The 24,568-nt window shown below is 44.6% G+C and overlaps 1 protein-coding gene across 5 annotated transcripts in view; it reads left to right on the forward strand.

The window, feature by feature from the left end:
- Positions 1-24,568, forward strand: part of ZFYVE16 (zinc finger FYVE-type containing 16) — a 743,498-nt gene that overhangs the window by 363,920 nt on the left and 355,010 nt on the right. For all 5 annotated transcript variants that reach the window (XM_086960830.1, XM_086960829.1, XM_086960828.1 and 2 more), the window contains one exon: positions 21,979-22,101. In XM_086960830.1, the coding sequence (XP_086816956.1) occupies positions 21,979-22,101 (123 nt within the window). The remainder of the gene's footprint in view (positions 1-21,978; positions 22,102-24,568) is intronic.

A 24,568-nucleotide genomic window follows, 5' to 3' on the forward strand; every position in this document is an offset into this window, starting at 1 on the left:
GTATTTTATGAGTCAAGCTCAATACTATGAAGTGAATTATTTGGCGGACAGGGAGCCAGTGCAGTTTTTTTTAGATTTGTAGCAGAGGCTGAGCTGGCAGGGAGATCTAAGATCAGTCTGGCTGCCGTGTTCTGCAGCACCTGCAACTTAGACAGAACATTCACATTTAATGAGGCAAACAGTACATTGCCATAATCCATACGGCTAATCACTAAGCCCTGCACCAGAGGGTTTCTGGATTCTATAGGTAGCCATCTGAAGATTTTGCATAACTTGCGCATAATCCCACAGCACATGCCTAATGTTTTATTAATGTGAGGCTTCATGGAAAGGTCACGGTCTAGAATGATTCCTAAGTCACGTACGGCCTCTTTAGGAGAAGGGCATTACCAGTTCAAAGTACTCCCTTTCGGAGTAACTACAGCACCTCGAGTGTTCACAAAGTGTCTAGCAGTAGTAGCAGCACACTTAAGAAGGGACAACATTCATGTCTTCCCATACCTAGACAACTGGTTAATAAAATCCAAATCATACCACCAAATGTGTACAGCACACGCATCAGACCATCTGCCTGTTACACAAGCTAGGATTCACAGTAAATCAAAAAAAGTCACATCTCCAACCATCCCTTTCTCAACAGTATCTAGGTGCCACAATATATACCTCCAAAGCAATTGCGTACCCCAATCCAACAAGGATGCAAAGTATGCAAGCTCTTATACAAAAATTCCAGCCACAACACTCACTACCAGCTCGAGTGTTCATGCAATTAATCGGAATGATGGCATCTTGCATTTTCATAGTACCATACGCAAAACTACAAATGCGCCCCATACAAGAGTGCTTAGCAAGTCAGTGGAATCAGGCTCAGCAACAAATAACAGATCTAGTGGTAGTTTACTATGGACATATTGCGCTCTGCAGTGGTGGAACACCAAAAACCTTTCCAAGGGCCAGCTGTTCATAGAGCCTGTTCCACAAGTGGTGCTAACCACAGACGCATCTCTCACGGGATGGGGAGCACATTTGGAAGAACACACAGTACAGGGTACATGGACACCGCAACAAAAGCTACTCCACATAAATCTGGAGTTGCTAGCAATTTTTCTAGCTCTAAAATCGTTTCAACATTACCTATCAAGCAAGGCTGTACTAGTCCGTACGGACACTATGACAGCCATGTATTACATCCAAAAACAAGGTAGGAACACACTCCTTACAGCTCTCCCGGCTGGCGCAGAGCATATGGAGGTAGGCCATTCCTCCAAAAATCTTTCTGTTAGCAGAACATCTACCAGGAGTTCAAAATCAAGTTGCAGATCTGTTAAGTCGTCGGAGACAACAGATACACGAGTGGGAACTTCATCCTCAAGTTCTTCAACCTTTCTTTCACAAGTGGGGCCAACCAGAGATAGATCTGTTTGCCACATACCGCAACTCCAAATGGCCAAGCTTCAACGCCAGATATCCACACACATTGTACAAGGGCAATGCGGTATGGATGAGTTGGTCAAGCAAATTTGCGTTCGCTTTTCAACTTCTCCCACTAATTCCGTTATCGGTACGCAAGCTACAGCAACATTCCCTCACATTGATTCTCATGGCACCAATGTGGGCAAGACAACCGTGGTACACCACACTACTAGAACTCTCAATAGTACCACATCAAAAATTAAAACTCTCTCCACATCTACTGACACAGAACCATGGAGAGATCATGTATACAGACCCAATGCAGCTCAATCTAGCGATTTGGCTCCTGAGGTCTTAGAATTTGGATACCTCAATCTTCCGCCTGATTGCATGAATGTCATAAAAGAAGCGAGACGCCCCACCACTAGAGCATGCTATGCAGCCAAGTGGAAAAGGTTTGTTGTATATTGCATAAATAACAACATTAACCCATTAGATGTTTCCATTCAAAACATTATATGCTACCTGCTCCATCTACAAAGATGTAGTTTAGCGTACTCCTCAATCAGGTTACATGTTGCTGCTATAGCAGCCTACCTTCAAAACAGACAACATTTGTCATTATTTAGATTCCCTGCCATCAAAACGTTTATGGAAGGACTCAAAAGAATAATTCCTCTCAGAATACCACCCTCTCCGGAATGGAATTTAAATATTGTTCTCACTAGACTTATGGGTCCTCCATTTGAACCATTACATAAGTGTGAGTTACAGTTCCTTAGATGGATAGTTGCTTTTTTAGTTGCTATTACCTCACTCAGAAGAGTAAGTGAGATCCAGGCATTAACAATTTAAGAACCATTTATACAACTCCATCACAACAAAGTGGTTCTTAAAACAAACCCGAAATTCCTTCCAAAAGTAATTTCACCGTTCCACCTCAACCAATCTATTGAGTTGACAGTATTCTATTCTCAACCACAAACCGTTGCAGAAAGAGCTCTACATACATTAGATGTACAAAGAGCACTCCTCTACTACATTGATAGGACAAAACCGTTTCGTAAAACAAAACAATTGTTTGTGTCCTTTTCTCCTCCACACAAAAGTAATCTGATTTAAAAATCGGACTTTGCAAGGTGGATTGTTAAGTGCATTCAAATCTGTTACCAAAAAGCAGAACGCACTCTATCCATTCCCCATACGGCTCATTCCACCTGTAAATTAGGGTCATCTATGGCATTCCTAGGAAATATACCCCTGGATGATATCTGCAAAGCAGCTACATGTTCTAAACCGCACACATTTACAAAACACTACTGTGTAGATGTGCTGCCAAAACAACAAGCTAGTGTGGGCCAGGCTGTACTCAAAACATTATTTGAAACTACTGCAACAGATACGGGTGGTCACCGCTAAGGGAGAAAACTGCTGTGCAATCAATGCAATAGTGTGTGGTCTGCAGCCCATATGCCTCGGATGGAAAATGCTACTTACCAGTATGCATCTGTTTTTGACATGTAGGGCTGCAGAGCCACACACGCCCACCCGCCTCCCCGGCCACCTATATTTGTTCCAGTAATATCTTAATTAAATACACAAGACATAGACAACCTTTTCTGTACTCATACAACTCCATCATTTCCCCAATGGCGAAAACAATCTGAAGATGGAGTCGATGCCAATGTGCACTACGATCTACAGGAGGAGTCATCCAACAGACAAGGACTCTTCCAAGTCCACAACAAAGTGTAATCATCCGGGCCCACCACCAGATGGTGATCTATACAATAGTGTGTGGTTCTGCAGCCCTATATGCCAAGAACAGATGCATACTGGTAAGTAGCATTTTCCTTTTGCATTTTTTATGTATTCATGTTTTCATAGTTGCACAGACTGCCTTATTTTTATTCTGGCATACGTAAGCAGATCTTTAGTATGCACGAAGGAAACATTTGTATACGATAAGAAAATAAAAAATGCCATGATGTACTAGTTATGACAGCTTGAAATCACTCTGTGGTGCTCAATAAAGTTTGTTTAAGAAAAAAAATACATAGCATGTGTTTCTGCAGCCAACACATTCCTCGAATGGAGTATGTTACTTACCTTGTAAGCATCAATTCGTAGTGTGTAATGCTGTAGATTCACATACACACTCCGCCTCCCCAGCAGCCATTCACCGGTGTCAGATTTCATGCATAAAAATTGTATATTCAGATATGTACATATATTTTAGCCTTGCACATACAAGGATTGATTCTTTCTATATCTGCACTAGCTCCATCCTCACATGCTGTGACGGCAGTAAAAAATGAACACACTAACAATGTAGCTGTTGAGTAAGTTCATTCACTTGCAGAGGAGGAGGTTCAGTGTCACGTGAGCAACAAACAGGTTGTAGAGTCAGAGCCTAACACTAGATGAGGAGTGTGCATATCATGTTAATCTGCAGCACTGCACGCTATTAATAGATGCTTACAAGATAAGTAACATATTCCTTCTGTGCTGTGGTTGGACCTGAATCTAGACTGCATGTCACTGAGGAGCTGGTGGTTGCAGAGGCATCGGATGATTAGTTTCTCGAAGACCTTGCAGGGTATGGTTGGAAACACGCCGAACTCAGCGCCCTTCTGAAAAAACCCACTGCAGACCCCTCAGAACTGAAAAACTACCGACCCATATCCCTCCTCCCTTTCCCGGCCAAAGTCATCGAGAAAGCCGTCAACAACCAGCTCGCCGCCTTCCTTGAATCCAACAACTCCCTTGATCCATCTCAATCCGGATTTCGAGCCAAACACAGCACCGAAACCGCCCTCATTGCAGCGACCGACGACATCCGAGCACTCCTTGACAACGGAGAAACAGTGGCCCTCATCCTACTCGACCTATCCGCCGCTTTCGACACAGTCTGCCACAGCACCCTTATACAACGCCTCAGCAACATCGGCATACAAGGAAAAGCCTTGGAATTGGAATTGGAATTGGAAATCGATTTATTAAGCGCGATTGCTGCCCGAGGGCGTCCAAGCGCTGGGTGTAAGGATCGCGGGACAGGTGACGTGACACATTAGAGCTCTGAGGCTTGGGTGAATAGTAGGGTTTTCAGCTTTTTACGGAATGACAGCAGGATATTCTCATTCCTAGCTGGGAGAACTCAGAGAGTCCGACTTCCCCATTCTACTCAAAGGCCACCAAAGTCATCTGCGGCGTACCTCAAGGATCCTCACTCAGTCCCATCCTCTTCAACGTCTACATGAGTCCTCTCGCCTCTATCGCGCGTCAACACAACCTCAACATCATCTCTTACGCCGACGACACCCAGCTAATCCTTTCCCTCACCAAAGACCCCAACACCGCCAAAACCAATCTTCACGAAGGCATGAAAGAAGTAGCCGAATGGATGAAACCGAGCCGCCTAAAACTCAACTCAGACAAAACGGAGGTGCTCATCCTAGGATCCTCCCCATCAGCTTGGGACGACTCTTGGTGGCCTTCCGCTCTGGGCACAGCACCCACACCCACAGACCATGGACGTAACCTTGGCTTCATTCTAGACTCCTCTCTCTCAATGTCCAGACAAGTCAACGCCGTCTCGTCCTCCTGCTTCAACGTCCTTCGCATTCTCAAAAAGATCTTCCGCTGGATCCCCCTCGAGACAAGAAAGACTGTCACCCATGCACTGGTCACGAGTCGTCTGGATTATGGCAACACACTTTACGCCGGAATTACAACAAAATTACAGAAAAAACTCCAGCGCATCCAAAACGCGTCAGCGAGACTCATATTAGACATCCCGCGCCAAGATCACATCACCGGACACCTAAAAGACCTCCACTGGCTTCCCATCAACAAAAGAATTACTTTCCGCCTTCTCACCCACGCACACACGGCACTTCATAATCTAGGACCCGAATGCCTCAACACTCGACTGTCCTTCTACAAACCCACCCGCCAACTAAGATCATCCAATCAAGCCCTCGCCGCAGTCCCGCGCATCCGAAAATCCACCATGGGTGGCAGATCCTTCTCCTTCCTGGCTGCCAAGACCTGGAACTCACTCCCCACCCACCTCCGCCTTACTCAAAACCACATCTCCTTCAGAAAAGAACTGAAAACCTGGCTATTCGACAAATAATGAACCCCCCTCTCTAGCGCCTTGAGACCCTCTGGGTGAGTAGTGCGCTATATAAATGCCTGAACTTGAACTTGAACTTGATGGAAATGGCTCTGTAGTTGGTAAGCGTGGCTGGGTCAGCGGATGTTTTCTTGAGCAGGGGCATGACAGTTCCATGTTTCCATGTGTCCAGGAATGCAGCTCAGTCACTGGACTCATTGAGGATGGGTGTTAGTGCTTCTCTGATGGGTGGGAGACCTTTTACAAAGACATGGTGGGGGCAAGCATCAGATGGAGGCCCAAGTGGATGGTCTTCATGCTAACAGTGGTTTAGATTGTGATGACGGCATGTTATGAGATCAGAGTTCATTCATTGGCTCTGATGAAAAGTTGAGTTGTGCCGGTGATGGGATCCGGTTCAGGTTCGAAGTAGCTTTTTCTGGATGCGATTGTGTTTCTGAAGAATTCTGAGAGCTTGTCGCAACAATCTTGTGAGTAGGTGATGTTGCTGGAGGCGACAGGAGGCATGGTGAAATATTTAATGACAGCGAATATTTCCTTGCTGCTGATAGTGCTGGCATTCATTTAATCTTGAGTGGTTTCGGTGGTGGTGGGTCTGTGATGATGCGGAATGGGTTTGCTGATACTGGCATGGCCATGATCTGTTGAGGTCATGGTTGCTGACTTGTCAACAATGATGTTGACAAGTCTGACTGCTGACTGAGGAGAAAATTGGATCCAATGAGTGTCCAGTGGTGTGAGTGGGTTTGTAAACTTGCTGGTTGAGGCCACGGTTTCTGAGATGTTCTAGAAGAGCCGTAGAGGTTAGGTCAAGGCAGTCTTCTAGGTAAAGTTGAGGTCTGCGAGGAGGATGAAGGTGCTGGTTTTGAGGATGAGGTGTGCAACAAAGCCTCTGATGGTGGTGGTGAAATCTATGCAGGGCCCTGGTATTCTGTATGAGGGCTCTGCCCAGATTGCATTTGGCTGTGACGCGCATCTTGAACATCAGGTGTTCCATGTAGCTGTTGGGGGTGTCCGTGTAGGTGGGACAGCTGATGGTATCTTTGAATATGATGGCTACTCCACCTCCGGGCGTGTGCGGTGGTCTTGTACCTGGCAGTGATGGCTGTTGCGATGTCTGGTGCCGAGGTTGGGTTTAGCCATTTTTCCTTGAGAAAAGGCAGGTCTGGAGCAGTAGGTATCATATCCCAGTGGCGTGTTTGGTGAGCGAAGGGGGAATTGAGTAGCATGCAAGTGAGTATGGTGTTTGGGTGGTGTTTGGTCTGTGTGAGTGTGAGCGGGTGGCTGGTTTGAGTAAGCGAGTGGAGAGCTGGGTGCTGTTGGTGCCAGAGTGGTGAGTTCAGGTTGTGGCATAATGCATTACAACTTGCAGGAGGCGCATGTGAATGATGTGAGATGATTCATACGAATTCAATAATTGTGAAGAATATTATGACTTAATCTGCAATCTAACTCTGTAAAAAAAGGTGTATAATGGCAGTCCATAGCTCCAAGTTATTTTATTTGATGGATGATCCCGTATGACTTACTTGGTCTTTGGTAAATCACTAGGTCCTTGGACCCCTGAACCTATTTCTGCTGCTGTTTTGGGAACATAGTGTTCGAGGCATGTGGGTTGCTGAATTCATATCTATGATCGCCGCATAGTGTTGGGTCCGGATGATTGCACATTGTTGTCCTGGAAGAGTCTTCGAAGTATCACGAGATAGGTGGCTCCTCCCCTGGACTACAGTGTGCATGGGCATCCTCAGATTGTTTTTTTCCGCCATTGGGTTCGGATGTACTTTCGTAACTCTGAGTTCGGAATAGATTTAAAGTTTCTAAAGGCCAAAAGGCTTTCGGGGTCGTCGGTATTGTTATTCAATAGGTGCCGACAACTTTATTCCTCTTGTTTTCTACTCACGACGTCGAATCGGGCCGCGTGGCCTTTTCGACACCAAGGGACCGATCGTCGATGGAACGAAGTCCATTCAAAAGATGCCCCAACTGTAACTCTAAATACCCACACATAGATAAACACCCGGTGTGTAACAAGTGTTTATCTCCAGAACACAATGAAGCCGACTGCTTAGCTTGTGCTCAATTTCGATCTAAAAAGACACTTCGAGTTCGACGAGCAGCGAGGCAGACGATGCAGAAGTCAGCGCCTGAGCCGGAAAATATCTTCGAAGACGACGAAGAGGTCGTTGACGCTGAAGACTCAGATCAGCAGTCAGAGCAGGGGTCAGAACATGACTCCAACTACTACATCGACGACGAAGCAGACATCATCGAGGTAGGGGACGACGATCCAGGCATCGGAGCCGTCGAGGACGACTCCGGCGAGGACACTGGGCCAACCGTGAGTACGGAGCCCAATACATTTACTGATGCGCTTCCAGAGGCTCAGGTCGAGGCATCGCCGGAAGGCCTTAGCCAAGATCGTAACATCGATTCTATAGCCCCGCAATTAAGCCCGGCTAAGAATATAAGACAAGAGCCATCGGTGCAACATTACCAAAGCTTGGTAAAATCGAAACCGAAAGTGATGGAACCTAAACAGAAACCGAAACTGATAGACTTCACAGTCTTCGGACCAACAAGTGTGGATCCATCGGAGCCGACCAAAAAGAGAAAGGTCGTCAACCCAGCAGGGTCGCATACAAGGGTTGTCGAGCCGAGAGCCAGTACACCCATGTCCACGTTTAAGCTAAAGGCCGTCGAACCGACGAGATCGATGTCGACACCAAGCAACACAAACAAGGGACTCGATCAGAAGACGGTTGTCGAAACGAAACAGAAAGTCGACAAACCAAGGCTGGTGCACTCAAAGACACGCGAGCCGCAGATAAGGATCGAACCGAAGGGGTCCGTCGAGCCGAGGCAGCAAAACATCGCTCCCAAGCAGCAAGCTCCGAAGACGACACAAGGCCAAAAAGTGGTTATCGAACAAACTAGAACCTTTCGGATCGATAACAATTACGGCTCCAAAAAAGTTCATACAGACTAAAAAGACTGTTGAAACACCGAAGTCTCTCGGACCAATAAAATTCGGACTTCCTACACACGTGAAGCCAAGAGCGGTCGAACCTTCTACCGAAATCGAACTGACACCAACAAAAAAAAGCGATATCGGGGGGAAAGAGCTAAAGCACCTGAAGAGCATGAGCCCTCAACAGATGAACAGTCAAAACTGTATGTTGACCCCGATACTGGCAAAGTTACCCTATTAAAGAGGAAAATCAGACCAGACACTTACGCTGAGTCCTATAAAATACCACTCAAAAAGAAAAGAGACACTTCTACATCTCCAATTCTCTTTGAGCCTATCAAACCATATGTGCAAGAGACTTATACATATTCTCCCACATGCACAGATGAGTATGGGGACTATGAGAATAATGAACAGTACAATTATCCGGTGGACAATGACCAGGACATTCAAAATCAACCATGGTCTTACCCTGTAGATCCTGGAGACTCTCAGCCAATTCCAGACAATACTGCATACCCTGTGAAGACTTAGCATACAGAAGACACAGCTGCTTTCAATGCATTGATTGAAAGAGCAGCATACAATCACCATGTGGAGATGCATGCAGATCCCATTGACAAAGACTTCCTCTTTGACACTTTCAACACTTCAGAAAAAAACTGTCAAAACATTGCCAATGTTAAAAGGTGTGCTTAAACATGCAGGGGACATATTTAAAGAAACAACCAGGGCACGGGTCGTTCACCCCAGAATAGAGAGAAAATATAGGCCAGCACCAGTGGACCCTACATACATTAAGGGACAGCTGCCTTTGGACTCTTTGGTAGTGTCCAATGCACGTAAACGTGCTAATTCGCAAACTTCTGGCGAGGCTCCACCTCCAGACAAGGAGTCTAAAATTCTGGAGGCTTCAGGAAAAAGGGTAGCTGCTCAAGCAGCTAACATATGGAGAATTTCAAACACACAAGACCTGTTAGCCAGGTATGACAGGGCACACTATGACACACTAGAGCAAATTCTCCAGCATCTACCTGACCTTTTTAAGGAACAGGCAGAGTTCCTAATACAAGAGGGCAAACTAATTTCTAACGCCTCCATCAAATGTGCCTTAGATGCGGCAGACACAGCAGCCAGGGCTATCAATACCAGTGTCATGCTCAGAAGACATGCGTGGCTATGCATCTCTGGGTTTAAGAATGAGGTTCCAAGCACTTTACTCAATCAACCTGTAAACCCTGATTTTTTATTTGGGCCTGATGTGGACTCCTTTCGTCGCTCTGGCAACATAGGAGCTGCAAGAGGAGGCTCAACACAGCAAACCTCATACAACAAAGGCAACACGCAAAGCACCTACAACAAAAACAGTAGCGGTGGATACCGTGGCAATAACACCAAGGGTAGAGGACGAGGGAATAACAACACCAGATCCTCTACCAACACCAAACAGTGACTTCTTGTCACTACCCCCAGACCATGTAACACCGGTCGCGGGAAGATTACAGCAGTTCCTGCCAGTCTGGGAAAACATAACTTCAGACAGGTGGGTGAGGCAAATTATACAGCATGGCTATTGCCTAGAATTAATCTCCACACCACCCAACATACCCCCAAGACACCGTCCTATGTCCGCAGAACACCTACACTTATTGCAGCAAGAAGTCATCAGCATGCTACAAAAAGGGGCCATAGAACTAGTACTATTCACCTCCTGCATAGTTTAGGTTTCTCGCTGAACTACAACAAGTCTCAACGCTAATCCAAAGGTTCAGGCCCCAACACTCGCTCCCAGCCCGAGTGTTTATGCAACTGATAGGCTTGATGGCCTCATGCATTTTCATAGTCCCTCACGCAAGACTTCACATGCGTCCGCTGCAGGAGTGCCTAGCACGGCAGTGGAACCAGGCTCAAGGACAATTGAACGACCTAGTGTTGGTGACCAGTCGTGCATACAACTCTCTGCATTGGTGGAATCCACAAAACCTTTGCAAGGGACGACTGTTCCAGGAGCCTGTACCACAAATAGTGTTGACGACGGACGCATCCCTGATGGGGTGGGTAGCCCATGTCCTCCACCACACAGTGCAGGGCTTATGGACCGGGCAGCAAAAGAAAATGCACATCAACCTACTGGAGCTGATGGCAATTTTTATGGCAATGAAAGCGTTCAAAGTACATCTGTTCAACAAGACCGTGTTGATCCGGACGGACAACATGACTGCAATGTACTACCTACAGAAACAGGGAGGAACACACTCTCCACAGCTGTCACATCTCGCTCAAAGCATGTGGAAGTGGGCCATTCAGAGGAACATTTTTCTCATGGCGGAACACCTCCCAGGCAAGGACAATCAAATAGCGGATCTGCGCAGCAGACACAGCCAACAGGTGCACGAGTGGGAGATTCATCCAACAGTGCTAAACCATACTTCCAACAGTGGGGACAACCAGAGATAGACCTGTTCGCCACAAAAGAAAACGCAAAATGCCAGTACCTCGCCGCAAGGTTCCCACACCTGCAGTCTCAGGGCAATGCGATATGGATGAACTGGTCAGGCAAATTTGCCTACGCTTTTCCACCAGCACCGTTGATACCGCTGGTGGCACGCAAACTATTCCAGCATTCAATGACGCTAATCCTGGTTGCTCCAACATGGGCAAGGCAACCGTGGTACACCACGTTCCTAGAACTTACCGTGGTGCCTCATCAAAGACTACGACTAACACCCAGTCTCTTAACGCAGAACCATGGAGACATTCAGCACCCAGATCCGCAGCAGCTGAACTTTGCAATCTGGCTCCTGAAGTCCTAGAGTTTGCCTACCTAAACTTCCCTCCGGACTGCATGAACATTATCAAGGAGGCAAGAAGACCTACAACAAAGAGCATGCAATGCGGCAAAGTGGAAACTTTTTGTCATTTATTGTAACAACAATGACAAACCCAATAGACGCATCAACTCAAAATATCATATGCTATCTTTTGCACCTACACCGCTGCAATCTAGCCTATACATCCTATACACTTAGCTGCCATAGCAGCTTACCGTCAGAACAGGCAGCACCTTTCGCTATTCAGATTACATGCAATTATTCATGGAGGGGCTCAAACGAGTGATCCCCCCCAAGACACCCACCTTCACCTGTCTGGAACCTAAACGTTGTTCTAACCAGACTAATGGGACCATCTTTTGAACCTTTACACTCGTGTGAAATTCAATTTTTAACATGGAAGGTGGCTTTTCTCGTAGCGATTACTTCGCTTAGAAGAGTTAGCGAGCTGCAAGCCCTAACTATTCAAGAGCCATTCATTCAAATTCACGCAAATAGGGTCGTGCTTAGGACAAACCCTAAATTCATGCCCAAAGTGGTATCCCACTTCCACATCAATCAAACAATAGAACTGCCAGTGTTCTTCCCAAATCCACAGTCAGTACCTGAAAGGGCTCTACGCACACTAGATGTTAAGAGGGCTCTCCTATATTACATAGACAGGACAAAGGATTTCAGGAAGACAAAACAGGTGTTTGTTGCCTTTTCACCACAGCACAAAGGCAACCCTATTTAAAAAAATGGTTTAGCTAGATGGATAGTTAAGTGCATCCAAATATGTTACATTAAAGTTAAACGCACTTTAACAGTTCCCCCAAGAGCGCATTCCACACGCAAAATGGGGGCATCCATGGCTTTCCTAGGAAACATTCCTCTAGAGGAGATATGTAGAGCAGCCACATGGACTACCATACATTCATTTACCAAACACTACTGCGTAGATGTACACTCCAAGCAGCTGTTCTCAAAACTCTTTTTCAGACTGCTGGAGCTGGCACGGGCAACCACCGCTAGGGGAGAGACTGCTATACATTCTATGCACAGATATGAATTCAGCAGCCCACATGCCTCGAACGGAATATGCTACTTACCAGTATGCATCTGTTCTTGGCATGTAGGGCTGCTGACATTCATATCGCACACCCTCCTCCCCGGTGCATGTCGCAGCTGTAGCATTCACTATTACTTCTTAGCATGGACATCACTTACTGTATCATACTCCATCTCTGCCACAATGGCGAAAAACAATCTGAGGATGGAGAGGATGCCCATGCGCACTGTAGTCCAGGGGAGGAGCCACCTATCTCGTGATACTTCGAAGACTCTTCCAGGACAACAATGTGCAATCATCCGGACCCAACACTAGGCGGCAATCTATGCACAGATATGAATGTCAGCAGCCCTACATGCCAAGAACAGATGCATACTGGTAAGTAGCATATTCCTTACCTCATGTGTCTTCTGCTTGCTGTTGACTGTATGTTTCTATATAGTGGCCGGCCGGGTTGATGTACAACTCTGATCAGAGTCTCAGTCCTGGCTGAAGGCAACACCACAGTGTCGTTTTCCTTAGTAAGAGAGATGGAGCCCGAAAAACTGTTATCAGTATTATGCCAGCAAACATGACTACACATATGGATGCCTCCAGAATTAATGTCCACCCATAAAACACTGCACCCACCACTCCTGTAATAAATTTTTCATCGTGACTCTGAAAAGTAGGCCTATATTAGCCGCATTTCCCCCTTCAGAAAGATTAGAGCCAAATCTTAATTGGATGTAAAAAAAAATTATAATCTTTCACATTCTTTACATGGGCTGGGGCTGGCCTGGTTGTAAGAGAAGTATAAGCGCAGGGAAATGAGACAGCCAGAGAGGATAAATAATGAAAAGTTACTAGGGAGAGCAACTAAATGAAAAGTTTCTAAAGAAGGGAGTGATGAGCAGTAACAAAGTGAAGTTGAATTGATAATGGGAATGAACTAGGGAAGGAATGAAATAAAAGCAAAAATCTTTATCAACTCTGGGAAAACCATCCCTGTGATATATTTATCGCACACATCTTTTTTTAATTTTTTTATTCTTCAGATCTACATTTCTTCTGTTCTACAAATAAAAACTGAAATCAGGAAAGCCTACTCATTGTGAAACCTGTAATAAACATCTTGTCCCAGACTGCACAAACACTTGTGACACTGATGGAGGTTAGATGAGCCATAGATGCCTTAAAATTCTCCAGTATTGAATCTTTCATAGATTCACATGCTTGTATCTTCCCCGTCGTCATGGTGGGAGTCTCACAGTAACAGTCTTCTGCTCCTGAGGAAAAAATAGATCCAAAAAAGCAAAAGACCAAAGAAAAAGAAGCCTCTTCATCTTCTCAGCCTCACACTCCCTTAAAAAAGTCACCTGTCTCAAGGGAGGTGTCTTTTGCTCCTTCTTCTAAAGTAGGAGTGTCACCGGCTTTGACTCCTGTGACAACAGCGACGACGCCGTCGACTACGATGACGACAGCTGCGTCGACTTCGAAAACGACATCATCCAAGAAGGGTTAATCGATGATCCCGTCGACTGGAAGAACAGCGTCGACGATGACCTTGTTGACGACATCTACCCCGACGGCACCGTTGGCGTCGACGACTTAGTCAACGGTAACTCGTATTTGATCGTCGATGGCAACATAGTCGACGGGAGCTCCTTCGACGACATCTTTTAAGTCCCCGAAGACAAAGTCATCAATAGCTCTGAAGTCCTTTCCACCGTCGACGGGCTTGTCGACGGCGGAAATCTACAGATTTTACAAGCTGGACTAAGATTTCACCTCTACCACCATCAAATCTGCTGGAGTTGCAGTCAGAGGATGTGAAATCGGGAGTGGCTTATAGTCCTTCCCAACTTCAGATACAAAAGTCAGGACACTGACGATGACGAGTTCCAGGAAGTTCATGAGGTGTTTTCTTTCCAGGATCGTCCAGTGACTGAATCAAAGAGATATGAATCATTTCAGCAGTCATATGCTTATGAGGAGAAGGAAGAAGTACAGCATGAGGTGAGAGAGTAGTCTGTCTCCATGCCAATTTCTCTTGTGACGGATCTACTTCATATGATTAACGACTACTATTGTCGTTTTCCCGAAGCTAACCCTCCAGCCTCAAAGCCTGTAGCAAGCCCAGCTCAATTTGTTTAACCTCCACCTTCAATTCAAAACGTTCGATCCCCCCCAATTATTACGATTAGAGATGATTTGACGGACAGTGACGGAGATCAACCGGAAGAAGGAGAACTTCTTCAGGAAAGTCCAGTTGGGAAAGAATGGGATCAATATATTATTCTAACTACGCCGTCACCATCGCCGTCTCCAGCAAATTCTCCTCCTCAGGATATTGGAGGATTCCATTACATTATGGAAATGGCCTCGAAAAGATTTCAACTCCAGCTCCCAGTTCAAGAAGCAGAATGTTTTCTTTATGATTTCAAAGAGGAGTCAAGAAAATCTATCCGAGCAATCCCAATTATAGAGTTCATTTGGGAAGAAGGATTGAAACTTATGAAAATCCGGCCTCGGTCGCAGCCTCGGTGCCTAGGATAGAGAAAAAGTATCGGGCACCAAAATCCTCTCCAGCATGTTTAATCGGGCATCCACGGCCAGAGTCAGAGGTAATGCAGGCCGCACAACGCAATTAAAAAAAAGTCCAGTCTCAACATCTGCAGCCCCTCCAGACAAGGAGGGAAGATGAATGGATGGTGCGGGGAAGCGATTTGCCGTGATGGCAGCAGCCTCCATTAGAGCTGCAAAGGTGTTAGCCCTCCTCAGTAGATAGAATCGGCAAATGTGGTCAGATATAGCTCCATTGTTGTCCCATCTGCCCGAGGATAAAAAGGAAGAGGCAGCCGCCATAATACAGGATGGATCCAGAGCGGCATCTGAATCTATAGATATCGCAATGGATATGTCTTCTATTTCATTTAGGCAAATGGCTGCGGCGGTAGTACTACGAAGACCGGGATGGCTTAAAGCCATTTCGTTTAGACAAGAAGTCCAAGTGAAATCAAGCCGTTCGACAGAGAAAATCTCTTCGGAAAGCACATCGATGAGGCCCTTCTAGGCAGCAAAGCTGACACTGATATGGCGTGAGCGTTGGGCTCTCTACAAGAGAGCAGATTTCAGTCCTTTAGAAAGAAAGGGTCTAAAGGACAGTATAATCAAAGACCCGCATATCAATCTGGCAGACATCAACCTTACAATCAGCAGGGGTATCGCCAGTTTTCAAGTAGCCAGCAATTTCGATTCACAAATACCTCGTATCATCAGCAGGCAAAGGGAAAGGCTACGGCTAGAGGTAAATCTTAACAGCCTAATAGAAGACAGTGACTTCAACAAAGCGCCTGCCACTTGTTCAAGCTTTAAAAAGCATTACCTTTCTCTATGTTATCAAGAATGGATGTCGATAACAACAGACAGATGGGTACTGGTCATAATTCAACAGGGCCATACCCTGGATTTCATACAGAAGCCTCCAAATCAACCTCCAGTTCTCAGAAAGCAACAGCACCTACCGCACTCAAGGTGGAAATGTTATCTCTCTTGCAAAAAGAGGCAATAGGGGAAGTGCCACGTCATCAACAAGGGAAAGGCTTTTATTCGTATTTCTTTCTAATAAAGAAAAACCACACAGGGAATTGTAGACAGGTAATGGACCTGAGAAGTTTGAACAAATTCATCAAAAGGATATCTTTTCGTATGCTATCCCTGCAAGAAATACTCCTTCCTCTCTGCAAAGGAGACTACATGGCATCCCTGGACCTCTTAGATGCTTATTTTCACATTCCGATCCATATAAATCACAGAAAAATTCTGCGCTACATGGTGGCGGGGCGCCACTACCAATTCAAAGTCTTACCATTCGGTCTGAAGTCGGCCAGAGGGTTTTGACAAAGTGTATGGCGCCAATGGCAGCTCACTTAAGACTTCAAGGTCACCAAATCTTCCTATACCTAGACGATTGGCTCATAAAAGGCACTTCGTTTCAGGAAACCCAGCAATCTCTACAATTTTGCATGGATATTTTCAGTCGTCTGGGTCTGAGAGTCAATCTAGAAAAGTCATTTCTCATCCAATCTCGGTCTCTTCAATTTCTGGGAGCCATGCTCCGCACAAGGGAAGCGAAGGCTTATCCTTCGGAGAAACGTGTTCGGAAAATAATAAATCTAGCATCTCATCTACAAACGAGAAAGTACACTTCTGTGAGAATCTACCAATCATTATTGGGGATGATGTCTTCTTGTATCCCCTTACTTCCCAATTGCAGACTGCACATGAGGCCTCTTCAAGAGCTTCTGGACAAATAATGGATTCAATCTCAAGGATCCTTCGAAGTTCGAGTGACTAACTCTCCTCTGATAAAAAAGGCCCTGTCATGGTGGAAAATCAGAAATAATTTAACAAGAGGTCTTCTCTTGGAACCTCAGCATCACAGTTATGTTATGATGACAGACGCATCTCTTCAAGTTTGGGGGGCACATCTCCAAGACCTCGAAATTCAGGGTCATTGGTCAGAATGCGAATCTCATCTTCACATCAACCTTCTGGAGCTAAAGGCAGTGTTCTTGGGATTACAGGCATTTCTACCCAGATTCAGAGGTTCCACAGTACTGGTAAGGACAGACTGTACAACGACCGTGTTTTACCTATTGAAACAAGGGCTTACAAAGTCATAACTTCTCTCAAAACAAGCGCAAGAGATTTGGAGGTGGTTACTACTCCACAACATCACGCTGCAAGTTCAAAATATTCCAGGTGTGGACAACATAAGAGCAGATACCCTCAGCAGATCAACAAGTGTTTCTCACGAGTGGGAATTAGATCAAGGTCATCTTCTCCAAGTCTTTCGCCTATGGGGAACCCAATCACTGGATCTGTTCGCGAAGATTCACTACTCAAAATGCAAACACTTTGCAAGCAGATTTCATCAGAAAGGATTGTGGGGCAATGCACTTCTAATGTGCTGGACAGGGATGTTCGCTTATGCATTCCCTCCATTGTTTCTGATATCGAGAGTGATTCGGAAAATGAAATCAGAACCGCGCCACTTAATCCTCATAGCTCCAGCGTGGCCGAGACAAGCTTGGTTCTCAGATCTCCTCAAGCTGTCTATGACACCCAGGATTTAGTTCCCATTCTCACAGAACCTGATCTCAATGAACAAAGGTCAAATTCTCCATCCAAATTTGAAATCGCTCAATTTGTCAGCATGGAACCTCACGAGCATGAATTCCAATGTTTAAATATTTGTCAGGAATGCTGAGATATTCTCTCAAGATCCTGGGCAATTTCTACGAACAAGACTTATACGGCTAAATGGAAGAGAGTTTGTCAATGGTGCGCATCTCAAAACCTTCATCCCTTTAATATCTCTTCAGAACAAATTCTGCCATATCTTTTGCATTTGGCTAAAGCGGGTCTTTCACATGCATCTATAAAAGTACATTTGCCAGTCATCTCAAGATATAGAAGGGATCCTAACCATCCATCTCTCTGGTCTCAAAGAATGATAAAAGAATTTCTCAAAGGGCATTTCAGGGTATTTCCCTCGGTTCACCGTCCAACAGTCTCTTGGCAGCTTAATACGGTTCTTGCACAGCTCATGAAACTGCCCTTTGAACTGGTACATAAAGCAGATTTACAATTTCTTTCATGGAAAACAACCTTGCTTTTAGCTCTCACTTCAGCAAGGAGAGTCAGCGAAATTCAGGCTTTCTCGATTTCAGAACCTTTTCTCCAATTCCCACCAGATAAGGTTATCTTGAGAACAAATCCGAAGTTCATTTCTAAGGTTCCCTCCATATTTCATCTCAACGAGCCTGTGGTATTACCTACATTTTTTAGAGATCCTTCATCGTCTGCGGAAAGGGCTCTACACTCTGTTGTGGGTAAAAGAAGATATAATGTAGAGGCATTCCCTGGACATCAAACGGTGTTTAAAGTTGTACATTGACAGAACAAGTCGTTCAGGAAAACAAACCAACTTTTTGTGGGTTTTTTTGGACCAAGAAAAGGTTTGGCACTGTCCAGATCTAGTATTTCTAGATGGATTTCTTCGGCTATCTCTTTGTGTCATGACAAAGCTAGTAAACCTCTACAATCCAGAGTACATGAGCATTCCACCAGAAAGATTGCAACTTCTTCGGCCCTATTTGCAGGTGTGTCTCTGTCCGACATTTGCAGGGCAAGACGTGATGATGCAGCAGTGGGACAAGCTGTTCTTCGCCATTCATTTCATTAGGGTATTTGTCAAAAAATATATATTTAATTATATATATATATATATATATATATATATATATATATATATATATATATATATATATAAATTTGAATCTTCTGGTTCGTTCCCACCTTGTATACAGAAGTCACGGCACCACAGCAGCAGTAAGTTTCAGTTATTTATTCTTTTATAACACCATGTGCATTTAGCAACAGGACGGCCTATGCGTTTCGACTATACTTGGTCTTCAACTGGACCATAGAGTCCTATGTGTCTAGACAATTTATACAGTGCTCTGTGTAAGTACCCTCATCAGTTTCCAACCATTTTTTAAAAACAACTAGACTACCAATCTTGAGCATATGTACAAGGCCCTTTGTAAATGCCATTTTACACTGAGTTTTCAATTCCAACATTACAATTCCATAGTAAAGTACTATTAAATGACTTATACGGAAGAAAAAACTGTATGAAGTGCAGGTATGTGTAAAAAAGGTGAAAAGATGTCATCCATAGGTTTTCCGTTATTCCTATTGGAGTGTTTGATGTGCGGTTCTAGAATTCTGTTTGTTACAACCATCTATACATTTGTACATTTTTGCATTTGTCTATCGAGTTCATGTGAAGTACATATCTATATTATAAATACAAAAAGAAAAGATTTAATTAAATCCTCCAATTAAATGGTCTACGGCAACTGAAGTCTATTTTCTCGTTGTTTATGCAATTACCCTTATCTCTAATTATTCTGTAAAATAACATTATTATTATTGTTTCTTCTAGTGAAGTACAGTTTTAGGAGGGTGCCAATGTGCATAAGACAATGTGTATCTTAAGGATATATATATCTCATATATTATATTTCTGCTACAATCCATGCCAGGACCCATAACAGAAAGGAGTTCATTTACTTATTAGGGAGATTGTAACTACCAGAATTCCTATAAAATATAAGTATTTCAATGATTGACACAATACTGGAAAACAATGACCAAAAAGTAAAAGAAGTGAAAGGCTCAGGAGGAAGAAAGAGGGAAATAATAGATGCTAAAGTAGACTAATTCAATTAAGTCCCGATCAAGGTGGCTGGAGTCTATGTAACTGGACAAGACCAATAGTTCCTCAGTCTTTTCTCAAATAGGACTTTTTGTCCTTTTCTAGAGTTCAAATATGGCTTTGATTTCAGTATCTTGCCACTTCCTTCTTGTTGCTTTTCAAGGACATTTCCAGCCATATGTTCAGTTACAATAAAGACTCTTCACTCTTATCAATCCCTCTTATCATTTCTTGGGTACAACTTTTAGTCATTTTATACATATTCACATTGTTCCTGCACTTCTCACGGGCTTTGTTGTTGATAAGATTTTTTCTATTTTGCTTACATTTCAAAGACAGGGGGAAGAGAGATAAATTCATATGTTGTACATAGCATTTGATGCAATTGGCTTGCCAAATGTTATTGCATAAACTGTGCAAATTGCTGGTTCTTTTATTTATCAAAGTGTACATATAACTGTGCATCCAAGTTGTGACCATGTGGGTATTCAGTTCCCATCCCAAGAACCATCCTGCTTTCCATCTTTCTTAATTTCAAGGTGTGGTTTCCTCCTCTTTTGGATATCTTGGCAAGTTTCAACCCTGAGTATATTAATTTGGTGCAATCCCCTTTATGGTGTTCATTAAAATGTTTTGCCATGGGGTAGTTCAGATCATTGTTCTTAATTGCGCGCAGGTGTTGGAGGATCCGCAATTTTAGTTTGTTGATGGTACTCCCAATGTATTCTTTTCCACATGGGCATTCAAGTCTGTAAATAACAAACTTTGATTCGCAGGTGATATGGTCTGAGATCTTTTCAATTTTCCCATTTAGCAAAGTATATTCCTTGATGTTCTTACCATGTTCGCAAGCTTTGCACTTTATACATTTCCAAAAGCCTGGTGTGCTCAACCACGGTATTGTTTCTTTCTCTGGTTGCTTTTTCTCCAGATGGCTTTGTGTCAAGATGTCTCTGAGGGACGATGTCTTCCTAGAGGTGATACTCGGAAAAGGAGTTCAGTGTTCCCGAAGAGTTTTGTCTAATAGAAGAATATTCCAATTCTTTTTTACGATCTTCTTCAGATTTTGGCTTTGATTATCAAAGTCCATAATGAGACGTGTTACATTTTCCGATTTTTCCATCTGTGGATCTCGAATGATCTCTTGGGCTTCCATTGTTCGTTTTTGTTCTTTCCGTGAGATCAAGAGATCTGATCTGTTCTTCAGATGCATCCGGGTTTTTGCTGTTGTCAAAACTTCTAGCGGGTATCCTCTGGATAGGAACCGGCTAAACATTCTCTCTATTTCTACATCCAAGTCTTCTTTTTCGGAGCAGTTCCTTTTCGCTCTTAACATCTCTCCGTACGGTATACTCCATTTTAAATTTGAGGGATGACCGCTATTTGCATGGAGGATGCTATTACAGGATGTGGGTTTGCGGTACATCTTAGTGCATAGTTTGTTTTCCCGTATGCTTACTTCTACATCCAAATAGATTACACATGTGTTGCCGATGGTTAATGTTTATGTTCTTGCATAATTTATATACTGTCTGGTCATAGGCATGCTTTGTTTCAAATCTTAGCAATCATTCTAATCTTATGGTTGTTAATATTCAAAAAATAGGGGCAGAGCCCACAGAGGATGTGAGGTTCTAACCTGAGCAACGCATCTTGTCACAAGTACTGCTCGCTATTCTGATACAAGCATGCGAATCTATGAAAGATTCAATACTGGAGAAAAAACTAGTTACTTACCTGTACACTATGGTTCTCCAGTATTATCTTTCACAGATTCACATGCGGCCCGCCCACCTCCCCGTTACTCAGGTAGACCTCTTATCTCTAGATATATCCTTGGCTCTCACTTGGGGCTGGAAATCTGAGGTATGATGGCTCTGCTGGGGAGTGTGATGTCAGGGCTGGCAGCTGATTGGCTGAGTTTTGGACCAAATAATGATGGGGTTTGGCTACCAAATATTATGGTTCCTTATGGGATTTTCTATGCAGTTTTTACTCTGATACTGCTGTGGTCATTCTGTTACCGTGAGACTCCCACCATGACGACGGAAAAGATACATGTATGTTAATCTATGAAAGATAATACTAGAGTACCATAGTGTACAGGTAAGTAACTAGTTTTTTCATCATGTCCATCATAGTCCCAAAAGAAGAGAACAGGACAAGGCTTCCGGCTGTGTTCTTTGTACATGCACAGATCTATTCTGATTAGTATTTATCTAGTAAGCAACTACTTCATAACAAGCAATACTTAAAATTCCTGCTTTCCTCATTTGTGCTCTGTTTGTTTCTTTCTGTAAATAGAAGCAATGATGGAAGAACGGCCATGTCACAAACAGCTTATGTCACTCTTGGAAGAAGGTGGACCTGATCCGTTAACATTCATTTTAAATGCTAATCTTCTAGTCAATGTGAAGTTAGTAACATGTAAGTATGTCTGTGTGTAAACCTTTATAACTAAACATTTATGTGCACTTTAATAACTGAAGTACAGTGTGTTGATATGATAGGAATACCATTATGTTCTTAAGATTGGGGTGTTTTATGGTTACATAGGCCTCAGATGGGAAACATAACAATTTTACATGTTCACATTTAAAGTTGACATCTTTCCTTAAACGTTGGCTTTTGACACATATAAGATAATATTCGCTGACATGGATTTGCTTACATTTACACTTCTTTGTAGGCATATTAATATGGACTTCAGTTCACTGCGCAAAATGTTGATGTTTGTTGTCCGCTCCGCGCCAGCCACTGCAATGGTTGGACCAATAATGACGGCCTGACTGACTCCACTATGGCAACATGGGCGAAGTTTGTTATATAAACAACACCAATCCTTTGAGCATTTTGTTGTCACTATCAAGGTTGGCCCATGCCGGAATTCCAGCCCAGCTGAATCCTGTTTACCTTTCTGAGACAGATGATGGCCTGCTCTGCACAAGAATGGACTCCCAGATGAAACATAAGCTTTGGTAACTAGGGAGTTAGATCACCGTAGGGGGGTAGCAAGATGGTGTCTGGCTGACGGCTGGTGAGAACGCTCCAGATGCCGGTATGGAGTAGATTGTAAAAATGGTGCATTAAGAGATTACATGCCCCATGGAAGCAGCTCTGAGCGACGGCATTTACCTGCACACTATCGAAGGGCTGGTTTTGAAGCTTCTGGCAAATGTAGCGGCGGCATTGGTAGAATTAGTTGAGCTCCGTGTGCAGCGAGCCGCTTGGACTTCTGCGTGGGCTACTGGCGGTGCTGGTGCTGCTGACGGAGTCTGAGTCAGCGCACCTAGCGGAGCTAGGCTAACCAACAGAGTCCGCAGACTCAGATGTGGAGGAGCATGCGGAGGCAGCCGGATCAGAGGGATCAGAAGGACCCGGAGCGGCAAGAACAGTGGCAAGTCGAGCGGACATACGGAAGCAAGTAGCTTCGTGGAGACACGAGGGCAGCGAGTCGCTTGGACCTCTGTGTGGGCTTCTGGCGGTGTCGGTGCTGCAGACAGAGTTGGAGTCGGCACACCAGGCGGAGCCCGGCTATCTAACAGAGCTTGGAAATTCGGAGCATACGGAGGCAGGCTGAACGGAGGGACCCGGAGCGGTAAGGAGAGAGGCAGGTTGAGTGACTACACTGAGGCGAGTAGTTCACTCGCGTTCAGAATGGCCCCAAAAATCACCTGTGGGGGAAAGGTAAGGGTACCAGTTGCTGAGCAAGTAGCTGCCCCCTCGAAGCACCCTGTATCCCAGAAGGAGCCGGTGAAAGGCAAGGACGCCGGTTGTACCCCAGGTGAGAGTGGGGGGGCAGGCACCAAGAACAATAATGATGAAGGTGCAGGTGCGTGGAGTAATACCAGGGGAAAGAAGCAGGGGGGTAACAAACATGGTGGCAAACACTGGGACTATAAAAAGTATCACAGGCTATTTTTCCCCTGCCAATCAACCTAACACAGCCAAAAAGAATATGGAGAAAAAAGCGGTCACTCCTAAGGGTAAAGCAAACATCCAGGAGGGTCCAAGACCGGTCTCAGATACTTAGGCAGCTCAACCTGAAACTCAATGGGGGGAGATCATGGACGCCCGGGAACAGCAAGGCATTCTCCCAGAGCAAGGAATGATAGAGCCAGGTGCCACAGATGTGGCAAGTGGAATGGATGCAGAGCTGTTGTTGACTGAGCTGCTGGTAAAGGAGATCACAGCAAGCAGTGGTCCGAGTGGCGCAGAGGACAACCAGGATGTAGCTGACAATTTTTTCTCAGTTCCAGATTGGTCTGATGACTCTAAGGGCCCCCTCCGACATTGAAGAGAGTGGAAGGGAAAACCCCACAGACATTAGCCTAGCTCTCAGCTCAGAAGGGAATAGCAGAGCTTCTTCAAGGGAAAAGGATCTATCTACTAGGAGAAAGAGGCTGTCGAGGCGGCAGAGAGATTCACAATCACAGGAGAAGACAGCCAGCGGTCAAAGGCGAGTTAGCGTGGCTATTACGGAAGCAGCCCTGAAATGGGATTATTCAGCCACCCGGGTGATCTACCCGGAGAATACAGTACAGGGAGCTGCGGAAACGGAAGCACCTACGTTACAGCTGATCTTAGACTCAATAAAACAATTGCAAGATGAGACAAAGATCGAGGGGGGAAAATCGAGTTGCAACTAAGAATTTACAATGTGCAATCAAAAAAGTCGCAAAGATCTGTACAGATACAAACGCAAGGGTAACCCATCTGGAGGACCGCACAAGTACCCTGGAAGATCAGCAAGTAAAAGACTCTGCTAAGTTAATCGGATACGAAAAACAAATAGTAGACGTCCAATAGAAATTGTAAGATTTAGAGACCCGCCAGAGGCGAAACAATCTCAGGATTTTGGGTATTGAAGAAGGGGTGGAGGGAGATGATGTAA

The sequence above is a fragment of the Lissotriton vulgaris genome, chromosome 3_1 (genome assembly GCF_964263255.1).
Source record: "Lissotriton vulgaris chromosome 3_1, aLisVul1.2, whole genome shotgun sequence".
Lineage (NCBI taxonomy): Eukaryota > Metazoa > Chordata > Amphibia > Caudata > Salamandridae > Lissotriton > Lissotriton vulgaris.